The 21,663-nt window shown below is 34.4% G+C and overlaps 1 protein-coding gene across 17 annotated transcripts in view; it reads left to right on the top strand.

Moving 5' to 3' along the window:
* Window positions 1-16,369, top strand: part of stau (double-stranded RNA-binding protein Staufen) — a 46,669-nt gene extending 30,300 nt beyond the window's left edge. For 4 of the 17 annotated variants that reach the window (XM_076493638.1, XM_076493648.1, XM_076493645.1 and 1 more), the window contains 4 exons: window positions 728-829; window positions 3,615-3,778; window positions 4,692-4,888; window positions 13,735-16,369. In XM_076493638.1, coding sequence (XP_076349753.1) covers window positions 728-829; window positions 3,615-3,778; window positions 4,692-4,888; window positions 13,735-13,858 — 587 coding nt within the window. In that variant the 3' untranslated portion in view covers window positions 13,859-16,369. Of the gene's footprint in view, window positions 1-727; window positions 830-3,614; window positions 3,779-4,691; window positions 5,098-13,734 lie in introns of all 17 variants that reach the window. The other 13 variants (XM_076493642.1, XM_076493650.1, XM_076493647.1 and 10 more) reach the window with 5 other exon arrangements.
* The last annotated feature ends 5,294 nt before the right edge of the window (window positions 16,370-21,663 follow it).

The raw sequence follows: 21,663 nt of genomic DNA, 5'->3' as shown, positions 1-21,663 counted from the left end.
AATTCAAAAGAGAATCCTTATTATGTGTTTACTTTTTTCACTAGTTCTGATTGCAAGTGCAAGGTAAATAAATTAGCTGTGACAAAAATCTGGATGTCAATAATGTATACCAACAGATTTCACTATATAGTAAGATGTTACTTTAACTAAAGTGACAGTTATCACCTCAAGGTAAAATGCAATATTTCCATGTTCTTTAGTTGTTTCAGTCATTTTATAGTGAATGTAGAAGGCCAGTATCTCGCCAATCTTCTGAAAGATTCAGGAATCATGGGAAACATAGCTAACTTCTGTCCAATGATATTGTGTGATTTTTTTTTGTATATCATATTCTGAAATATTTCAGAATGCATTTTAAAATATACTTAAGCCACAAGGAATTTTGTCTTTTGTTATTTAAGTAGTTACACTTGAACATTAGGTCACAGACTTAATGGTTAGCTGGACAGTCAGATAACTTTTTTTTCCATGATGTTAAATTCACTCTTTTAGCTAAATTGGTTTACTTTAAATATTGAAACTTTTGTACAAGTTCTAAACATTCACAAGTTTCATTGCTTCTAAATTTTTGTAATAAATAAATTTTCATTTTTTACAGTGTATTGAATGATAATTATTTGTTTTTCCTCAACCTGGTTATTCTTTGTTTCCAAATTATGTTGTATTGATTTAGTTGTTTTACTGTACGTGATGATGATGCATCTTTTGAATGAATTTTTCAATGAAGGCTTGAACAGAGCACCTGGTGGACCATTACAACACCAAGAAGTTGTGAACAAAATGACCATTCAGAAAACATCAGCTATTGCCAAAGAACTCCTTGACTGTGGTAAGAATACTTCTTTGAGTAAATACTGAGGTTGCTATTGGATTTTTATTTACAATGCTTTATAACAACAGAGTTGCCAACCATTACGATTTGGGCATAATCATTACGATTTTGGTGTATACATTATGACTATATGCTCATACAGACAAATATTACGACTTGTTGCAACTCCCAAATTATTATATATTATATAGGCCTATACAATAAAGTGATAAATTGTTCCCCCAGGGCTTGAAAGGGGTGAAAAGAAAATTTGTAGTGAGATATAAATAAATTTTGACAATAAATAAAAGACATAGTCCAAATGGCTACTTGCAATAATCATGTTTGTGCTTGAAGTAATAATAAAATATTTGTATTTCTGACATCTACCAATAGTTTGAGTGCAGTGCTTCTCCATACTGGGTGTGTGGGGTGATCCATAGTTACGTCATCAGTGCTTGTGGGCCAATCAGTGCTCACGCACATGGGTATTTCTCGTTTTCTAAGCGGCATAGAAACACCAATGCGATCGTTCACAAGATGGAAAAAAGAGGCCTCTTTCACCAGATTGTCTTGTTTCTGGCAAATCTAAAAGGACTAAAACTGTGAATCAAAAATTTAGGAAAGAGTATAGTGCAAAATATCCGGTCATTGCATCAAAAGTCAGTAACATTCATGCCTTTTGTACAGTTTGTCACATCGATTTTTCTATGGCACATGGCGGGATAAACGATTGTTCCAGACATACAAAATCAGTATCTCACCCACAAAAGGCTGAGGTGAAGACAAAAATGATGCAGAATTGAGAATATGAAAAAGAATTTTTTTAATTTATTTATTAAATACACAAAACACAGTCATAAATGAGCAATCTATAGTAGTAATAAATAATAATAGTTATAATAATAATATAATAATAAACAGCTTAGAGACATTGGTCAGGCCTAGTAGCCACAAATGATGAAGGGCTCTGTCTTCAATCATTATGCTCAGTCATTTGAAATAGTTGGCATCTCTGTTACAGCAAGTGGAAAAAGTGTTCACATAAATCCATGATTCACCTGTGACAAGTTACTCAGTAGGTTATCCAGATACCAGTTTTACTCTGTGTTTTTGATGTAAGTTCAAATAATTGATTTGGCTAATGTTAGACTTTTTATCATAGCATAAATTTCAAAGGATATCGGTTGCAAAGCTACACATAATTAAAATAGCAATACTTTTCACTGTTTCTAACTCTTACAACATGAACCATTCTAAAATGTATAGTTAAGAAGTAAACAACTGCAAGTGGTAGATCTTCAGTTTAACAACTGCAAGTGGTTTATCTTCAGTTTTTGAATAATTGTTAATTATTGTGTTTTTCATCTGATGTATTTTTATAAAAGATGAACAAAGTTGTTTTATTCCAGTTAAAAATGAGAGCATTGTTGCATGGTGAGCATACATGTTAGCTTATGACAAGTTGTTAAGGTTCATCAAAAACTCTGCACATTTATAAGAGAGAATAAATCACTTTAGCATAAGTGTGTGTGTGTGTTTTCATAGAGCAAAGCCACATCAGGCTATCTGCTGAGCCCATGGAGTGGAATCGAACCCCTGATTTTAGTGTTGTAAGTCTTGAGACATACCACTGTACTTGTGGGGGGCACTTTAGCATAATATTTGTGTATAACTGTTTCCAGTTTCACTGTTTTTCAGTATAATAAAAGCATACAACAGTTATTAAAACAAGTTATAAATATTGGTTAAGCTTGGTCTTTCTGGTAAGGAATTCAAAAAACTAATGTTTAAAAATTGTTTGAATTTCCAGTTAATAATTTAGACCTTACAGTAAAACTTCTTACATGAAAGTATTTAGATTTGCATTTGTGTGGTTTCTAATTTAAAAACAAAAGACAAAAAGTACAAACTATCCATATTTTACTTAAATATTTTCATCTAAGCACAGGAACTAACAAGCCTCTACAAGCTCTGACAGGGAAGTGTGGTTTTAGTTTCTTTAGAGAGAGCATGTTTAGATGTAATTTTTGATAAGTTTCATCACATCTACATGTTTTTTCAAAGTTATTTCTAGTGAAAATGTGATTTGGGTGTTTTATTACCTAGTCATTGTTTTGTTGCTTAGCAGGAAAGCAAGCATTTCAAAACAAGTCATGAACTCAGTACTTGTGATAATATTTGTTGCAAATTTAAGGAACGAGCAAAAACTTTGAGTAATATTTTTGGGTTTTAAGTTTTTTTTTCTTCTGGATTCTATATTTTTTAATTGATTTATTTTTTTTAAACACAGGTTGTTTAGAAGGTAATTTAGGGTTAAGTGAGATACTGAGCACAAAGTAATTCTATTGTAGTAGCATGCCAATAAAAATTACTATTGTGAACAGTACTAGTTTAAGTATTTATTGTTTTTTTATGCCTATTCTATTTAATTGGGCACCTTATTTTGTTTATATTTTGAAATGGAGGTAAAAACAAGATAAACTTTACACAACAGGTGGTTTGTGTAGAAAACATTATTGTTTGCATTTTATGGAAATTTGTTTTAGTGGGAATGTACTCACAAAGTTAATGTCTTACTACATTTCCTAACTGGTTAAACTGTCCAGTTGAAGAAATGTCTCAGTTCCCATGCTTTTGATAATGTGTGAAGATTTATACATGTTTTTAATTTTTAAATTAGATGTTGAAAAAAGAAAATGAGTAAAAACACATGTGAAAGTGATTTGGTTCATAAGTTTTACAAAACAAAAACGGATTACGTGTAAGTAACTAAAAATTATTAGGTTGTTTTTATTCTTAGATCTGTCTTTTTCGCCAGGAGCTTCACCAACCGCAGAAGCACTTTCTCAGTCTGGACCCAAACCAGCGGCTTCACAAACCCAGACTACAGTGAGACCAAAACAACAGCTTATGTACTTAGCAGAAGTTCTAGGGTTTCAAGTTCATTTTCGAGACTTTCCTAAGGTATGAATTTCCCCTTTAACAGTGACAAGTGGTTATCTCTAAAAGAAATAAGTAATATATCTTTTCATTTGAATATAATGATAAGAGAAGAAGTGAAGTAAGTATTGATGTGTAAAAAGCAAAATTGTTAACAAAGTTTTGGTTTCATTGCACTTAATCATTTTATATATCCTGAAGAATGGAACCAAGTAACTAACTGCTGTGAAAGTCTTTTAGGTTTGTAAATCTGACAGGACCCTAAGAGGCCTGTGAGACAACCAGTGGAGCTCAGAAACTGTGGTTTCTCTTCAGCCACACATACAATTTTAAAAATATTTGTGAAACAGTAAGATAGGGAAATAAAAGAAGAGGCTTAAGATAATTATTGGTAATTGACTGGAAGGTATATTTATGGCTCTGTGGGGAGGGGAAGGATTAGTCTGGCCTAAATGCCTCGGTAGCATCGGGAGAAAGCTGCCTGCAGCTCAGAGTGTTGGAAGAGGTGATAACAGGATGCAGTACACTGTTAAGTAGGTGAAACAACCAAGAAGATAGGTCATTTTCAGGGCCAGGATTTAATAAATCAAATTCAAAAAACAGAAAATCAAAGGGAACTTTTAAATACTGGAAGTGTTTGTTTAGAATGTAATAGGTTTATATTCTACAGGTAATAAACTGGAATATTTATCACTGCTTTCTCTAGTGATAAACATTTCTCATTTTAATAAATGTTTTTCATATGGGAAAGAAATTAATGTTTTTCGGGTACATTACAGAAGGTTAGAAAATTTCGTACTTTTACATGTGTAGATTTTTATATGAAGTTATTTTAAACGTTCGTAAAATGTTCCAATGTAATTCTAAGAAAGTTTTTATGTTAATGAGAATGTATTGAATGCGAGGAAATCTCATATGTTGTCTGATCTATTCACAGGGTAATAAAATGAAATACTTGTCACTGGTATCGCTATCCACAAATCCTCCCCATGTCAGTCACGGCTCTGGCCCTACCATTGATACCTCCCATGACCAGGCTGCTCTTAGTGCACTGCGTTCGCTTGCAGAACTTGGTTTAGACTCAGTGACAGAAGGAGTAAAACCTGAACATGTAAACATCGCTTCTGGTGATGGGTATGTTAATAGTAACATGTCAAACTTGTGTGTTAATAGTCGTGACAGTTCAAGTGTGGATACTATGGGATCATCAAAGTGTGTGAAGTGGGAACAAAAAGACTTTTAATATGGATAATAGTTTTATACAATTTCAAAACCAAATATTTCTGTATTAAAGCTACTTACTGGTCCTGACATGTCATCATTGTTAACAGAAGATTTGTGAGGTATTTAGAACCACTGCTGTATAAAACGTGTAAAGCTGAATTTATATTTTATATAATACAAGTCCTTACATTAGTTTTCAACCATAAATGTGTGATGGTACAATCAAAGATAAGTTTTTACTAACTTAATAAAGTTAAAACTTAACAGTGTTATGAATTTTACTGCCAAGGTGAAAAAAAAATAGAAACTTGATAGTTAATATATTTGATAAAGGGCTAATTCTTGGACAACTTGCACAGTTTCTGTTGTAGAGGGTTAAATTTAACTTTGTATTGCACTAATTAAATATTCCCAAAATCATTTAGTTCAAATTACCTGTCTTATGACTTATCTGATTTCAGTTTCTTTTTACACTTGATATTTCACCACTCAACTTTTAAAATTAATAATGTCAGTAAAAGATTCCTTACTAACAATCTTGTATTATTTTGATGCTAATTTTATATGTCTATAAAACTTAACCCTTTATACATGGGCCTGTTTTATAGGCTTTATCATCAGTATCTGTTTTAACCACTTACATCATTTTACAGTAGTGTATCATCTGCCAGTCTTTCAGTTGACAGTAAAATGTGTAAAAGCCATGAATGTAGTTTCAAAAGAAAAGTGTGTAAAGTTTTTCATTTGTAACATTGTAACCTGATGTACATTTCTCTCAATACTTAGTTTGTGTAATCACGTAATACATCAATATTAAGTAATATATTGTCAGTCAGTAGACATTAAAATGTCAGATAAAGGACCCTTCATGATATGATTTGTGTTGTCAGGATGTTAGTAAAATGTGCACATGCCATGAATCATGAGAATAAGTGTGCGCTCTGTAGGCTACAACATAGCATGACATGAACTTCATAGGCAAGTAACACAACTATGTTACTATTAATTTTGGTTTTATTTACTTTTGAAAGAGAACACTTTTGAGGACCCTGTGGAAGTACACCTGGAGTATATAGTGTCATGATAACAAGATTGGTTACTTAAAACAAGCCTGTATAAGTAGGATAAATGGTGTAACAATTCATTACCTGTTTTTTGGGTAATGTGGTATTGCACACAGAGTCAAACATCTATTTTTCTTTCCTTTGATTTTACTCATACAAGTTTCTATATATTTTGTGTTTTTCTATGAACAATTTTTCACTTATATATAGTTATGTCTATATTCTCTGTAACTGAACACCCCTACGGTGTGGATTCCTGTACGTGGTGAGCAAGACCTCCTAGGAAAGGTTCTGTTCTTTCACTTTACCTCCTCTGGTATCTAAACATCCACCCATGTGTTTGCCGTGCATGGTGAACCATGTAGGGGAGGAGAGGATCCTGATGGTTGAGGGCTTCAACCCTAACACACCACTTTGGCTTTGAATTCCTGTAGACAGGCAGCTTTGAGGTGGCCTCCCTTGGGCCAATCAGCTGGTCCACTTGAGCTAGGGTCAATCAAGTACCAGTGTTAAGTGTTCTCAACAGGTGTTGTGGACATTGTATCTGATGCTGGTGTTTGGGTAAAGTTCTCACGAAACTCTGGCATTGTTGCAGTGTTCTTCTTTGACATTGTAGTGCATCCCCTCTTAGGGATTCATGGTAGGTGGGGTCAGTGGGCACTAAAATATTCCTTTTTTATTATGGATTCTCCAAATAAAAACTTAAATAATAGTGAAAAAACAGTCCATAGATAAATGACCACTACTTGAAGATTCTGAGCAGCAATCTTCAACATCTGTAATACCTGTTGTATCTCATTTCTTATCCCACACTCTCTTTCAGACAAACCTTTAGGGCAAATGTCTCCCTTTTTCATTCAGAAAGGATTAGAGGGACTTGCTGGCTTTCCAAAGTCAGTAAAGAAGTTTCAATCTGGTGACATTGGTGGAAACATCCACATCTCTACACAATGAACTCCTCTTGCATTCAAAGGTGATTGGGGATATACCTATTGAGGTAATACCTCATGCTACTTTGAATTCATCACGAGGAGCTATTGTTGAGAGGGATTTGAAAAACATCCTTGAGTCAATAATTCTCACTGGTTTCTCCACTTAGGCAGTTTCTGCAGTGAGGTGTATCTCCACTTACAAAGATGGAATTAAGAAGCCGACCAGTGACCTCATTCTGACACTTACATCACCACATCCACCTGCCACCATCAAGGCAGTTTATCTTAATTGCAGGGTATAACCATACATTCTAAACCCTCTCCAATTCTTCCAGTGTCAGCAGTTTGGTCACTCAAAGATGTCATATCGTAGTTCCTTGACGAGTGCTTGTTGCAGTGGCAAGGACCATGATGCTTATGAGTGTGAAACTGACCCTCATTGCATCAGTTGCAATGGCTCTCACCTGTCCTATTTTCTTTCTTGCCCTAAATGATTGGAAGAAAAAGAGGTGCAGCATTTGAAAACGATTCATGACATTACTTATCCTGAGGCTCGATAGTTGCTGTCCACTACTTCATCTCAGATGTATGCTGCTGCACTTCATTCCATTACTGCAGTGGGAGTGCAGACAAATCTCTCTGTGCCTCCAAAAGAATCATTCTCAAAACAAATGAAAAGTCTTTTGACCTCTGTGGTTAAAAAAGTTGATGAATCAACTTCAACACCCATCTATGTCCCTTACATACATTCCAAGAAAACTCCAAGATCCACATCCTTTGGTTCTGGGTTCAGGCATTTCCTCGGATACTCTTCTTCTCCCACCTCAAGATGGAAAACAATCATTTGTTCTCGTCCTCAGTCACTGGAATCCTCTTCCAACAGCAAAGACCTCCCCAATCGACCCAGGGCAGGATCCATGGAGGTCGATAGATCTCCCTCGAATAAGGACAGTAAGGAAAAGAGATGTGGTTGTAAACAGAAGGGTTCTCCATGCAATTCGCCTACACATAAATAAAAATGGCTGCCTTGATACAATGGAACTGTCGAGGTTTGTGTTCTAATCTGGATGACATCAAAACACTGATTGCTTCCTACCATCTTGTATTTCTTTCCTTACAGGAATCATTTCTGAAACCTGCTGATACGGTCACCTTTTGGTAGGTTTCTTTGTACAGAAATGACAGGCTGTGTGATGGATGAGTGCATGGAGGGGTGGCACTGTTGGTTGATCAGCATGTGTCCACCCTGTCTTTGCCACTCAGCACACCCTTGGAGGCCATAGCCATATGTGTTTCCATGTGTCATACCCATCAATGGTTGTTCTCTCTACCTGTCGCCTGGAGAGACCTATGATCAATCAGACCTTGATGCTTTCATTGAGCAGTCGCTGTTTCTCTCTTCAATCCTGGGGGATTTTAATGGACATCATCCCCTCTGGGGAAGTGCTGAAATTGATAGGAAGGGTTGCTGGATCATGCAAACTGGCCCTCTTTCACTGCTCTCGCAGAACTTGATCCTGCCATCGTCTCTAAGCCATCAGTAGACGACTGTGTGGCAGCAGTAACTGACTGTATTATATAAGCAGTTGCTCAGTGTATTCATAAAATCTTGACATGTTTTACATGATATGGTGGAATCACTGGTGGAATCCTGCCTGCCACATGGCATGGAAGGCTCAAAAACAGGCCTGGGGTACTTTCTGTAGATGTCCCACACTCTTGAACAGCATCACTTTCAAGCAGGCCCGTGCACATGCTTGGTGGGTAAGAAGAAATCTTGGACAAGATTCGAAAGGTCAGTGGGCAATATAATTCTGTCTTTCTCTTGATCTTGCTGTCAGATAGCCAGGAAGTAGCTGATACCCGGAGCATCACCAATACTCCAGGTGAAAGATTTTGTCGGGTATCTATCACTTCTCCTTCTTCCTCCACCTTCTTAACCATCAAGACTTGGGCAGAATGTTCACCTCTTTCCTTTTGAGTTGATTGTCTCTATAACTATAATCATCCCTTTACACTGGTGGAACTCAAACTGGCTCTTCATCGGTCTGGCAGTACATCGGTTGGACCTGATGAAGTACACTATGAAATGCTGTGTCATCTATTTCGTGTGTCTCTTGCTATTCTTCTGATTGTTTTTAACTGGATCTGACAGGAGAATGTTTTTCCTGATGCTTGGCACCAGGCTATTGTCCTACCTTTCTCTAACCTTGGAAGGATCCCAAGATTCCTTCAAACTACTGTCCAGTTGCTCTTATGAGCTGTCTTTGTAAGACCTTTGAGAGGATGGTTTATGCTCGTGTTCTTTGATTCTTCGAATCAAACAACCTCTCATCGCCCACTCAGTGTGGGTTCTGATGACAGCACTCAACCATGGACCACCTGATTCGATTTGAAACGTCAATCAGAGAAGCCTTTCTCAAATGACATCTTATATCAGTATTCTTTGACATCGAGAAGGCTTATGATGCAACCTGGAGGTATGGCATTTTGCTAGACCTCCATATATATATATATATATATATGGGTTGCGTGGCCATTTGCCCATTTTTATTAACAATTTTTTAATGGACAGGAGATTCGAAGTTCGTGTAGGTTTGACGCTTTCCCATACTTTTCTACAGGAACTTGGAGTCCTTCAGAGCTGTGTTTTGAGTGTCACACTTTTCAATATAAATATTAATGCCATCACTGAACAACTCCCTCTCACTGTTGCAAACTGGTTCTATGTCAACAACTTTCACATCTCGTCAGTCATCGAACATGAGGTATATTGAGCAGCAGCAACAGACTGCCCTCTGTTGTTTACTGAAGTGGACCACAGCAAATGGCTTTAACTTCTCTTTCTCTAAAACCATTTACATGCACTTTTGTCACCAACAGGGTATTCATCCTGATCCTGAACTCCGTATAGGTGAAGTTGTGCTGCCTGTGGTCCCTGAGACAAAGTTCTTGGGGCTTATCTTTGACCGTAAGCTGACCTTTATACCACACATGAAGCAGCTACGGGTCAAATGTACAAGAGCACTGAACATCCTCCGTGTAATCTCTTCCACCACTTGGGGAGTGGATCGATATTCTATGCTAAAGATATATTGTGCTCTTATTCGATCGAAACTCGACTATGGATCACTGGTCTATGACTCTGCCAGAACCTTGGCCTTAAAGATGCTGAACCCCATTCATTGTCAAAGACTTCAACTGTGCACTGGAGCTTTCTGCACTTCCCCAGTTTAGAGCTTATACATAGAGTCTCATGAACCTTCTTTGGACCTCTGCTCTTTGTATGTCTTTACTATATGCTTTGAAACTTTGTTCCTTACCAAAGCATCCCACCTGGGGTTGTTTTCCTTCCTTGATTGGCCATGCTCCTTCAGAACAGACAATCTGCCATTCCTGCTTTTGGCCTTCATATCCAGGTGCAGTTGGATGAATTGAGTCTGTCCTTGAATAACATTGCTGTATCTTCTGGTCAGCCAATCCCACCACGACTTCTTACAGTCCCCTATCTTTAAGTCATATGAGAAAAGCAGATGCTCCCAATTAGAAATACTGTACTATTTGCTGAACATCTTTCAAACCATCTTTCCATTCCTACTTATACAGATGGTTTGAAATCAGGTGACTGTGTGAGCTCTGCCATGGTTTGTTGTGGTTTGGTGGTTGCATGCAGAATCCCCTCTGTAGCTTCTGTGTTCACTGCTGAACTGTCTGCCATTTCTCTTGCCCCAGATCACATAGAAGCTAAGCAGTACTCAAACTGCATTATTTATACTGACTCGCTTAGTTCTCTACTGGTCCTGGTATCACTTCATGTTGGTTCACACCCTGTTCTTGCCGATATTCAAAACCAACTGGCTCATTTCTCTTTAACATCTATTTATATCCAGTTTTTCTGGATACCATATTGGTATTTGCAGAAACGAGCTCACCAACACCACAGCGAAATGCATCTACTCTGGCACTTCTGTGCCTGTTCCATACATGGACTATGGTCCTGTATTCAAGGCTTGACTCAGTGCCAACTAGCAGTCGACTTGGAGTGAGTAACATGAAAACAAGCTTTTCCAAATAAAACCTTATACTGGACTTTGGCCGTTTACGCTCCGTAAGGATTGGAAAGAGGAAGTTGTTATAACTAGACTACACACTGGCCACAGTTTTTTAAGTCATCTTTTTCTTTTATCTGGAACTGATCCACCAGTATGTAGTCTGTGTACCACTGAGGTGACAGTAAGCCACATTTTACTGTCTTGCTGCTGTTATGACTCTCAACGACGGTACCATTTTAAATATACTCTGTCATAAGGTTTCTCCATAACGTTAGACAGTGTTATTGGTGATGGTGACACTGTCCACCTTAGTAATGGTTTTAGTTTTTTAATTTATACATTACACCTTTTTTAATGTGGCTCCCTTTTAAAAATCACAGTTCATCTAGTTCGATTTGAAATTAAAAACTGGCTGTAACATTACATTACTCGAAACCAAGATTGGAAAGGCTAACTTCAGGTGACTGCTGCTGCTGTTTGAACTACCTGTTAGTCATCCTGGTGAATTATTATTAAAATTTTACTACAAGTCTTTTAAAACTTTTATTACTTTACTTTTTGAAAATGGCCATAACATCAAATAACTCAGAATCAGCACTAGAAAGGCCAACATCAGGTGACTGATGGTGGTTTTTGTACTTACCTGTTAGTCTTCCTGGTGAGTTATGATAATTACAATTATGCTACAGAAAGTTCTTTACAACTTGAATTACTGTAGTTTTTTCTCTTGATGTTGTAGACTAGATGTAAACATTAGTTTTATTCTATTTATGTTTTTTAAACTTTGTTTTGTTTTACTTTAATTTCCTTTTATGAATTTTACTAAATTTACTTTAATTTTAACTTTTTACCAGATGTTTGGTGCAGATAGGCCTAGCTGTTTTGTGCCATAAAACACTAAATCAGCCAACCATAACTGAACACTTGTACCCTATTTTCATTTGGTTTCTACTTTTTCCACTATATATATTTAGGCAGCACCTTCCTTGTTATACTTTAGATTCCAAAATTTATATCTTTTTCATTGTAGGTTTTATCACATTGTGTTACATTGTTGTTTGTACAGTTGTCAAAAAAACACCAGAATTTCTTGAAGGGGTTGGCAGGATGTGGTAATAGAGCAGATTCTCCTAATAGGAGTTTAAAAGCTTTCACTGTGTAAATTACTACGGTTATTATTTTTATTTTTTTGCATTTTGATTTCAATTATACATTTGTCAGAGTAGTTAGATATATATCACTGAATCTCCATTTTAGAAGAGACTATCACAGTCGAATACAATTTAATGTATTATAGTGCAGGGTTAGGGCTTTATCCACATAAATGACATTTCCACTTTGACTTTCTGTATTAGCAGTAAGATGAATTGAAAGTTTTATACTATCTTATGAATTCTATAAAAAAAATGGCTTCTGAAAATGACTGAGCAGTATCAGGTGGTAAAGTTCCTAAAGGATATGGACTGTAGTGAATTAATTATTTTTTGTACCCAAACACTTACAAAAATAATTTTCCTTTATGTTGATTTTAAGGCCAGTTTCTGTACTTTTAACAAAATGTCCCTTTGGTCACCATAGTTGTATAATATACTGAAACACAATCTTGTTGTTTAGTATGTGTTAAAAGGTTTTGGATCAAAATATATTTTTCTGGAATTTTCCTGACAATTAGATTTCAGGTTAAGACTTAATGAGTGTGATTATATAGAAAGCTGTCTGTTTGAAATGATTTGTCTTTTCAAGATTAAACATCGCTGTATTGTATTTACGACAAAAATTAACAAGTTTTGAGATGGCTTGACTGGGTAATCAGAAGAAAAACTGTTATAACTGGATGGCATTGTAACAAGATTTGTCATTCTCTGGTATAGGTAGTTTACAGAGAAAAATGAGTGTACAGAGAGTATTGAACAAAAAAAAATTGACTGGATATTTCTTGACAGTCTGTGAGGTATCTTGTTACCCTGCAGGTTTATTTATGTTTGGGCTGTTTCTTCAGTTGAGAAGGCTTCTTTTATTTTGTATTTATTGATGTTTGTGTCTTTGTTTAAAAATTATGGTGTGTTGTATGGATATGATTTTTTTTTAGTTGCAGTGGTGATAAACATGGGACAATTTTTTCATTACGTTCAGTGAATCTGGTTTGTATTTTTTTTACCTGTTTCTGTGATGTAAACTTCTGGGCAGTTATCGCGTGTTATTTTATAAATGGCGTTTGAATTGTGTGATTCTATGTCATTTTGAGTTACTAATGACTTCAGTTTTGTGCTTGGTTTTTGAGGTGAATTTGACATCAACAGAAACTATCTTGACATCAAACATAAAGTGAAGGTTCTGGTGTGGTAAGAAAATATTGACATAAAGAATGAAATGTTTCATGTATACTACATTATAGTTAGCACATGAAAACATAAGCTGAAAATAGTATTCCTTACTATACTTTGTATGTATGTGATAAATGATAATTACATTTGCAGTAGTGCAAAGATATAATTAAATAAAATTGGTGTCAAAGTATCTGAACATGGACATCTATTTTTAACATAGATATATAACAGGGAAAGAAGCTGTTGGTTTTATGGTCTGGAAAGAAGTAGCCAAATATCAAATAAAGAATGCAGATGTTATAGTGCTTAAACTTATTTTACAATTTTCCATTAGTAGTTAAAGATTGAGGATGTCTTACAGTTTATCAATTTTGTTTTTAGGAGGCACATTTCAAACGTCCAGGGCACTGCACCCAAGCTGGCATGCTCCCCGACAAGCAATGGCCTCGGCAGTAACGTCAAGCCGGGGGCTTCAGTTTCCGTTACTGTCAAGGGCGAACACTGAAGGATAACAGGCCTAGCTCAGGAATGGGCATCACAGTGAACTCAAGTGTCAACACTCCCCCACCCTGAGCCAGGCTTTGAATCCAGATGATCACATATGAAGACAACAGCATTTTGTGTTTCATCCTATTATGTAAGAAAAATCTTAAGGTGGTCTTCTTTCAGACAGTTTCAGTAAAAGTCAATTCATGTCCTCAATCATTTTCCTTACTTGCTTTTACTATATGAGAAATCTGAAGGAGACTGATTTACACCAAAAATAGTTTTACATTTCTTATTTTAATTGTTTGTAAGATTCTCTTTATTGTCACGATTTAAGAGATGGATTCGTTGTTTTTATGAAGAACTTTGTAAGTCCCTACTGAGATAATTACTTACATAAAGAGACTGCAGTGTATCTAGAGTAATTAATGTGAGTTAAGACTTGTAAAATGTGTGAACATCTCTTTCTTACTGTGAAGTCGTTTTTGGATTTTTCCCCATTTGTGCATTGACTGTGCTACAAAGTTTTTCCCAACTGTAGCAATTGGTCTGTGGAACCTCGTTAGGTATCTTTTTCATGACAGTGGATGCAAAGTACATTGTATAATGTACACAGTTCCTTTTTAACTGTAGTAATGTTTATGTTAAAGGAAAGTGGATATTATATGAATAAATCTTTGCCTTAGATCTAAAATTCTTAACATAATTAATTCTAATTCCCAAGATAGAAGCAGAACGTAAGACAAATAGGAAGTATTTGATCTTATTGTATGTTAGTGTTCACTATAAATTCTGTATGTTAGACAAGGAAGTACACCATGTGCATATAAATATGGTATTTCTGTGTATCACGACGTATGTAAATATTTGGGAAGTTGTCACGCTCTAGGCTTGGCTTTACTGCTAATAACATTTAGATAATTATTTATAGTGTAGTCAGATCATTTATGAAAACATCACGCCATGTTTGAGTGTTTTGTTTTCATGTAACAGTTTTATCATGTTTTACTACTGCAATGGATGTAGAGATGGTATGGTGAACTAGTGCAACATTTATTCATGTTCTTAATGTGTTTGCTAGATGTAGATAGTGAGTAATATCTGACGAAGAATAACTTCACATCTCATGGTACAACTTACTTGTTCTGATCATTTTATTTGTAATGTGTAATATTTTTCTTGTTGTTGCGACATGAAAAGTAACAACTTACTTGTTCTGATCATTTTATTTGTAATGTGTAATATTTTTCTTCTTGTTGCGACATGAAAAGTAACAACTTACTTGTTCTGATCATTTTATTTGTAATGTGTAATATTTTTCTTCTTGTTGCGACATGAAAAGTAACAACTTACTTGTTCTGATCATTTTATTTGTAATGTGTAATATTTTTCTTCTCGTTACGACATGAAAAGTAACAACTTACTTGTTCTGATCATTTTATTTGTAATGTGTAATATTTTTCTTCTCGTTACGACATGAAAAGTAACAACTTACTTGTTCTGATCATTTTATTTGTAATGTGTAATATTTTTCTTCTCGTTATACACATGAAAAGTAACAACTTACTTGTTCTGATCATTTTATTTGTAATGTGTAATATTTTTCTTCTCGTTACTATGACATGAAAAGTAACAACTTACTTGTTCTGATCATTTTATTTGTAATGTGTAATATTTTTCTTCTCGTTACGACATGAAAAGTAACAACTTACTTGTTCTGATCATTTTATTTGTAATGTGTAATATTTTTCTTCTCGTTACATGAAAAGTAACAACTTACTTGTTCTGATCATTTTATTTGTAATGTGTAATATTTTTCTTCTTGTTGCATACATGAAAAGTAACAACTTACTTGTTCTGATCATTTTATTTGTAATGTGTAATATTTTTCTTCTTGTTACATGAAAAGTAACAACTTACTTGTTCTGATCATTTTATTTGTAATGTGTAATATTTTTCTTCTTGTTGCGACATGAAAAGTAACAATGTCATTAATGAGGATTCTCTGGGCAATCTCGCTTTGGAACTGGTAATGCGTAATGAAGCTTGTTAAAGGAAGTCTTGGTTTGTTTAAATGTTTTTAATGAGCTGTACTTATTTTAATGCAATTAAAAAATTAAACAAGTAGTTACAAGTCGAGCATGTTATGGGACGTGATGCAAGAGAAATCTAAGAGCTTGTAACCTTGACGTTAAGTTTTGTTTACGTGACATGTGATGTTAGCTCTAGGAATAAATGTGCGTCTAGAAGCCAATCATCTTGTTTTCTAACTGTTGCTGAAGTATAAGGATTGAACTTGTACAATTTACCACGTACCATGAACAATAGGATTGTGGGTGTCATGAAGTATTTTTGCTTTGTGAAATTCTTGAAAAAATGAGATAAATATGGTTTTTCCAGATCAGTTTCTAGAGAAGTCTGTATGTAGCGTACCTCAATACGCAGATATGACAACTTGCCTGTGAACTTCCTTGTTGTTGTCTTCATGTCTTATCATTCATTTACCTTAACAATAAAAAATAAACCAGAATCTGTGTTTATTGTGTTTCTCTCTACCGACCAAATTTGAGTTTATTTAGCATTTTTCATTTGAGAATTAGGTTATTCATTCAGAAACATTTGTGACTAGTCCTGAAACTATCTTACAGGTAATGAGGTAATTTTTGTATTAATTATAGAAATATGTAAACTATAAAAATTACTGAAAAAACCTAACAGAGTTTGAAGTACATTTCTCATTATCAGTAAGAATTGAATTATTTATTCATTACAAAAATGTGAAGTGTTACTTACCTTTATAAAACGTTGTTTATAATATATAACTTAGAAATGTGGTATTCTAGAATAGTGCTCACTTAACTTATGCTAAAGCTGGACCAAATTCACGTATAATCTATCAGAAAAATAACAGTTCATAAACTTGTTATATTTGAGAAAGACCTACTCAAAATTATTCATACAGCATGAGTGTCATGTACTGATGACGTTTGTCATAAACAAATACTACACTTAGGCCCTTCTATTAATTATATATTTCATATAATATTTTTAAAATTGTTTATATTTATAATTTGTTTTGTTTTTTATACTGTGTGAGTAGGGAATTTGTTTTTACACCAATTTTTGTTTCATTCATTCTAGTTTCAACAAACTGCTACACTTGTTAGTATCAGTAAGTTGTAAGTAAAGGTAACGTTTATAACATATCAACTACACCATACCTAGTGTATCTTGTGCCAACTAGGCTTTTCACCTAACCCTAGTGCTTTTCAGACTGGTTGGGATAAAACAAATTGTCTGGGAACTGTTATGGTGTGAACAGGTTTGGTGAAATGTAATGTTTCTAATTTATATTAAAACATCCAAATTAGGGTAATGATATTTTTACACCATATATAATTATTTCTAATTATCTTGCTCATTATTTTGAAGAATTGATTAATTACAAGATAGATTTTTGAGTTGTGCTCACTCATGACAGGGAGAGAACTATAAATTGTAGCATTTTAAATCCTCTACTGCACCATTGAGCCACCAGGGGAAAATATACTAGTTTTCTGATTAGTCATTTGCAGAACGAACGAACTGTGAAAGTAGTTTTGGTGCCTGCCATGTTCGTTTCTTAGGTGAAGGATCTAGGACTTGCCAAAGAAATATTGTCCGTTTTCAGTTCTCATATTTGCCATCTGATTGTGTGTGTGTGTGTGTACCTTTATTCATTCAACAAAACTGTTTTAAGTTGTACTGACTTGCACTCCATTCTTTCAACATGTAGAAATGCCAACTTGGACCATCACAAGCAAGTGACACCATTATAATCTCAGTATATGACAGATTTCTGGGCATATATTCCAACAAAGTTTACTTCTTATTGTTCTCTCATGCCATCAGTAACAGAGTAGCCAACAGGCACACTTTGGTTGCAATTTAAAGAAACGATCACAAACAAATAAAAGTGGAACTGAATGGATACCTGTACCAATATCAACGTAACTAAGACGTTTCCATCCCACACATGTTTATATCATTTTATATTGTATTAGATCACGCATAAATGGGTTCTTTTTCTCTTATTGCTACTTGTAATGCTTTAATTAGTGAAGTCTGGTGCTCCATTAATATTTTGACATCACTTTTGAATAATATAATAGAGAAAGACTGAAATTACATTTTATTTTTTTACAAGCTCTGGTGGAGTGAAACTGCAACTTCAGAACAAAAGACTGCAGGGTTGAAGGCTGTACTTTTTTCAAAATCACTGTATATTCAGTGGTATCAAAAAAAAGGGTGCTGTTCACCATATAAAAAACTTGTGGATATCTAGTATTGTTGGTTTTTTTTCAGAGCTGCACAGTTATCTTTAGTGAAATAACTAGTTTAAAATGTCTTTTATTTTGTTTTGAACATTTAATTTTTATCCCACCTGTTTTAAATGATGAACTGTTTGTACATTTTTCTTTTTATTATAGTTGTAAGACTATCGATCACATGGTATTGTAATTACGGTCTAGAAGTACACGAACTTTAGCACTGAACCACACAAATGTTCTCGAGTTAAATGCATCTGGACCAACATTAAGTGTGCTTGAATTAAAGTTCTTTCATACTTATAATATTTTAGGCAATTTGTAAATAAATCACAACATAATTTATAGTCCCTCATCAGCACATATGATGTCCAAGTGGACTACAACAACATTTCCGGTTGTATATCTTTTTACATAATCATTACAAATTTATATCCAAGGGACCCCATGATCATTGAACATCACAAAACATGCAGTTTGTCCTACACTTTTCGAAACGATTTTTAAACGTTTTCTTCACTATAAAGGCAATTAAATCGTCGAAGAAATACAGTATCATCTTGTCTGTTTATAACATCACTGTTATGCAAACATGCTTACATCTCGCTACCCCAACAAGTATTCTCTGTCATGACCACTCATAATCCCCATTTTATAGAATCTTTGTTTGGTAATCGATTATGTAACCTGCTTATTGGATTTTCATTCCATAACCTACTGTAAGGATATATTTGTGTTTGGACTGATTAGACCCAAGGTGACCCACAACGTACACTTTCAATTTTCTTTGAGTTTAATAGGACAGTAACATGGCAATTTCATCACATGCTTATGGATAACAACTTACTGTTCTTTGCTGGAGTCAAATTGGACCCCAAGTATGTCTATGAAAGTTAAAACCGTTTTTATTTATTTTTATCATATTTCAAAATAAGTAATTCGCTATATGGAAAATCTTTTCTTGCTTGATTACTGAAATTATCATATTTCTTGGCATAACAGTATGCCTGTAGACTTGCAACTCGAGAAACCGAGTTTCGATACCTATAGTGAACAAAGCACGGATGACCCATCGTGTAACTTTGTGCTTAATTGCGAGCAAACATATTTCTCGTTAACTGTAAAATTCTATAGAAATATCACTCGAGAGGAAAGTATTTCTGTATAGAACACGATTATTTTGGCTTACATACTGATTTCACAGTTATCAGATAACAACTTATTACGAATGTTTCAACTCAAATAAAGTAACAATTTTCTGTTGATTTGTTTCTTGGAAATACTTTGAGGCTTATATTGATATCAATTTATTATTTAGTTTTGTTACAACGAAATTTAGCAAAATACTTCAAGTAAACTAATAACGATTTCAAGCAAAACTATGTAGTTGAATGTCACCGGAATTTCTCTAAGGAACTTTAACAACCTAAAGAAACATTTGTTTAGAAACTTTAGGTGTTAAGAAAATGAAAATAAAGTGGGCAAAGAATTATGTTTGGGAAGAACCTTTTGAGCTGTTCTATCAAAATGTTAAGAGCACAACCACGAAGTTCTCATTGGATACCACTTGTCTCTCCGAATATATACAATGCATTTTCTCAACAGTGCGAAATTTAAAAATGAATAAAATCGAGTGAGTTGTTACATCGTAATGAAGATAAAACGCCGACCTTAAAAGCGAAAATTACATATACTCAAAGTCAAATTTATTTCTGTAAATGAAAGTTACTGTAGCTTAACAATGTAAACAATCTTGTCTTTAGACATAGCCACCATACAGGTTGCAACTCGAAAACCCTAAGTCTAAGTGACGAAAAGTAGAAGAAGATAGTAACTTTACACCTTATGTAAGGTTCATTTTTGGGTGACTTTGGTGTGATACGATGAAGCTACATTAATAATAAATTTGTGAATTCACCATACTAACCGAAGAGGGTAACCTGTTTTAACCACTCACACCACTGTGTGGTAGTGTGTTCTCTGTCAGTCAGTAGACACCAAATTGAAGTCGCATAAAGGGCGTTTAGTGTTGCAATTTATACTGTCGTGACATCAGTAAAACGTGCGCATACCATGAATCACGGGAAGGATTAAATATATTATTCAGACTGCAACACAGCATTACGCATGAACCTCCAAACGAAGAAATAAAATATTTGTTCCTCTCATTTTTGGTTTTATTTACTCTTGAAACAGAACACTTTCGGGGACCCTGCGAAATACATCTAGTTTAATAGTAGTTATGTCTTTCTACGTTGATTTCGGATCTACGAACGTGCAACTGTGTGAATTTCTATTATCTTCAATAATACGAATATATTTAAAACAGATACGTTAAATATATACGTAAAAACGGCTGGTCTGGGTTGAGAATTTTTTTATGTGGAGGAGTGAACAACGTTTTGACCTTCGGTCATCGTCAGGTTCACAAAGAAAGAAGGAGGTAACTGACCACATGTTGTGTAACTGAGTATATGAATGTAGAGGGCGTGCTTAAATGTTTGATTATATTATATTATTAATATAGGTATAAAGGTGTTCCTTTGTATTGGTTTATTTTGAGCTTGAGTTGTTGTATAAGTAAGGCTTCTTTAATATTGCATTTGTTTATGTTTGTTTCTTTATTTAGTATTTGGGTGTTTTCTATGCTTATGTTGTGGTTATTCGACTTGCAGTGTTCGAAAACGTGTGAAGGTGACTTTTTATGTTCTTTGAATCTGGTTTCCATTTTTCTACTTGTTTCTCCAATATAGAAGTCGTGGCAGTTATCACATTGTATTTTATAAATAATGTTGGTGTGGTGTTTGTCAGTGTAGTTTTTACATAGTATAGACCTTACTTTTGTGTCTGGTTTTTGAATAAATTTAGTATTAACTGGAATGTCATATTTTGTTGTTAGTTTTTGCCAAATGTTGGTTATTTTTCTGCTGATATCGGGAATATGTGGTATACAGCAGTATATGGTTTCGTGATTTTTTAAATATTTGTAGTTAAAGGTTGTTTTAAAACATCCTAAATGTAGCGAGTTGCAATACACCAAAAATATGCAATTTTGTTCTGCTAAAATAAATATATTTTTCCAAGTCTTCAAAAACTTGTTTACTGTGTAATTTCTAAACAAGCTAAAGTGTTTTGTTCGATAAATCTAAAACCCTATTAAATTAAGTCAGTAGTTTTGTATTGGTAAATTTTTCTTCCTTCACTATATATATATCGTTCAAAAAAATTTTTGTGAAAACCTTCAAGACTACCGTAAGTCTCTCAACAAGAAAATGCTTACAAACCATGTTTTACATGCATACTACTGTGCGTACGTGTTTTGATGACTTGCTAGAAAACCAATAAATTACTAATAAGCAGCTGAAACGTACGCCTTATAAGTTAACATATAAAGTATATTACGTTTACAAACACTAGTATCTTCTTCGATGTACTTCAACCCATTCTACTACGAACATATCCAAAAAAAAGTGATGCTTTGGTTCCTCCAAAAAGCATTTGGTTTGTTGATTTGATT

The sequence above is a fragment of the Tachypleus tridentatus genome, chromosome 3 (genome assembly GCF_004210375.1).
Source record: "Tachypleus tridentatus isolate NWPU-2018 chromosome 3, ASM421037v1, whole genome shotgun sequence".
Classification (NCBI taxonomy): Eukaryota; Metazoa; Arthropoda; class Merostomata; order Xiphosura; family Limulidae; genus Tachypleus; species Tachypleus tridentatus.
The sequence above is the reverse complement of the archived record's forward strand: the minus strand, read 5'-3'. Positions and strand labels throughout refer to the sequence as shown.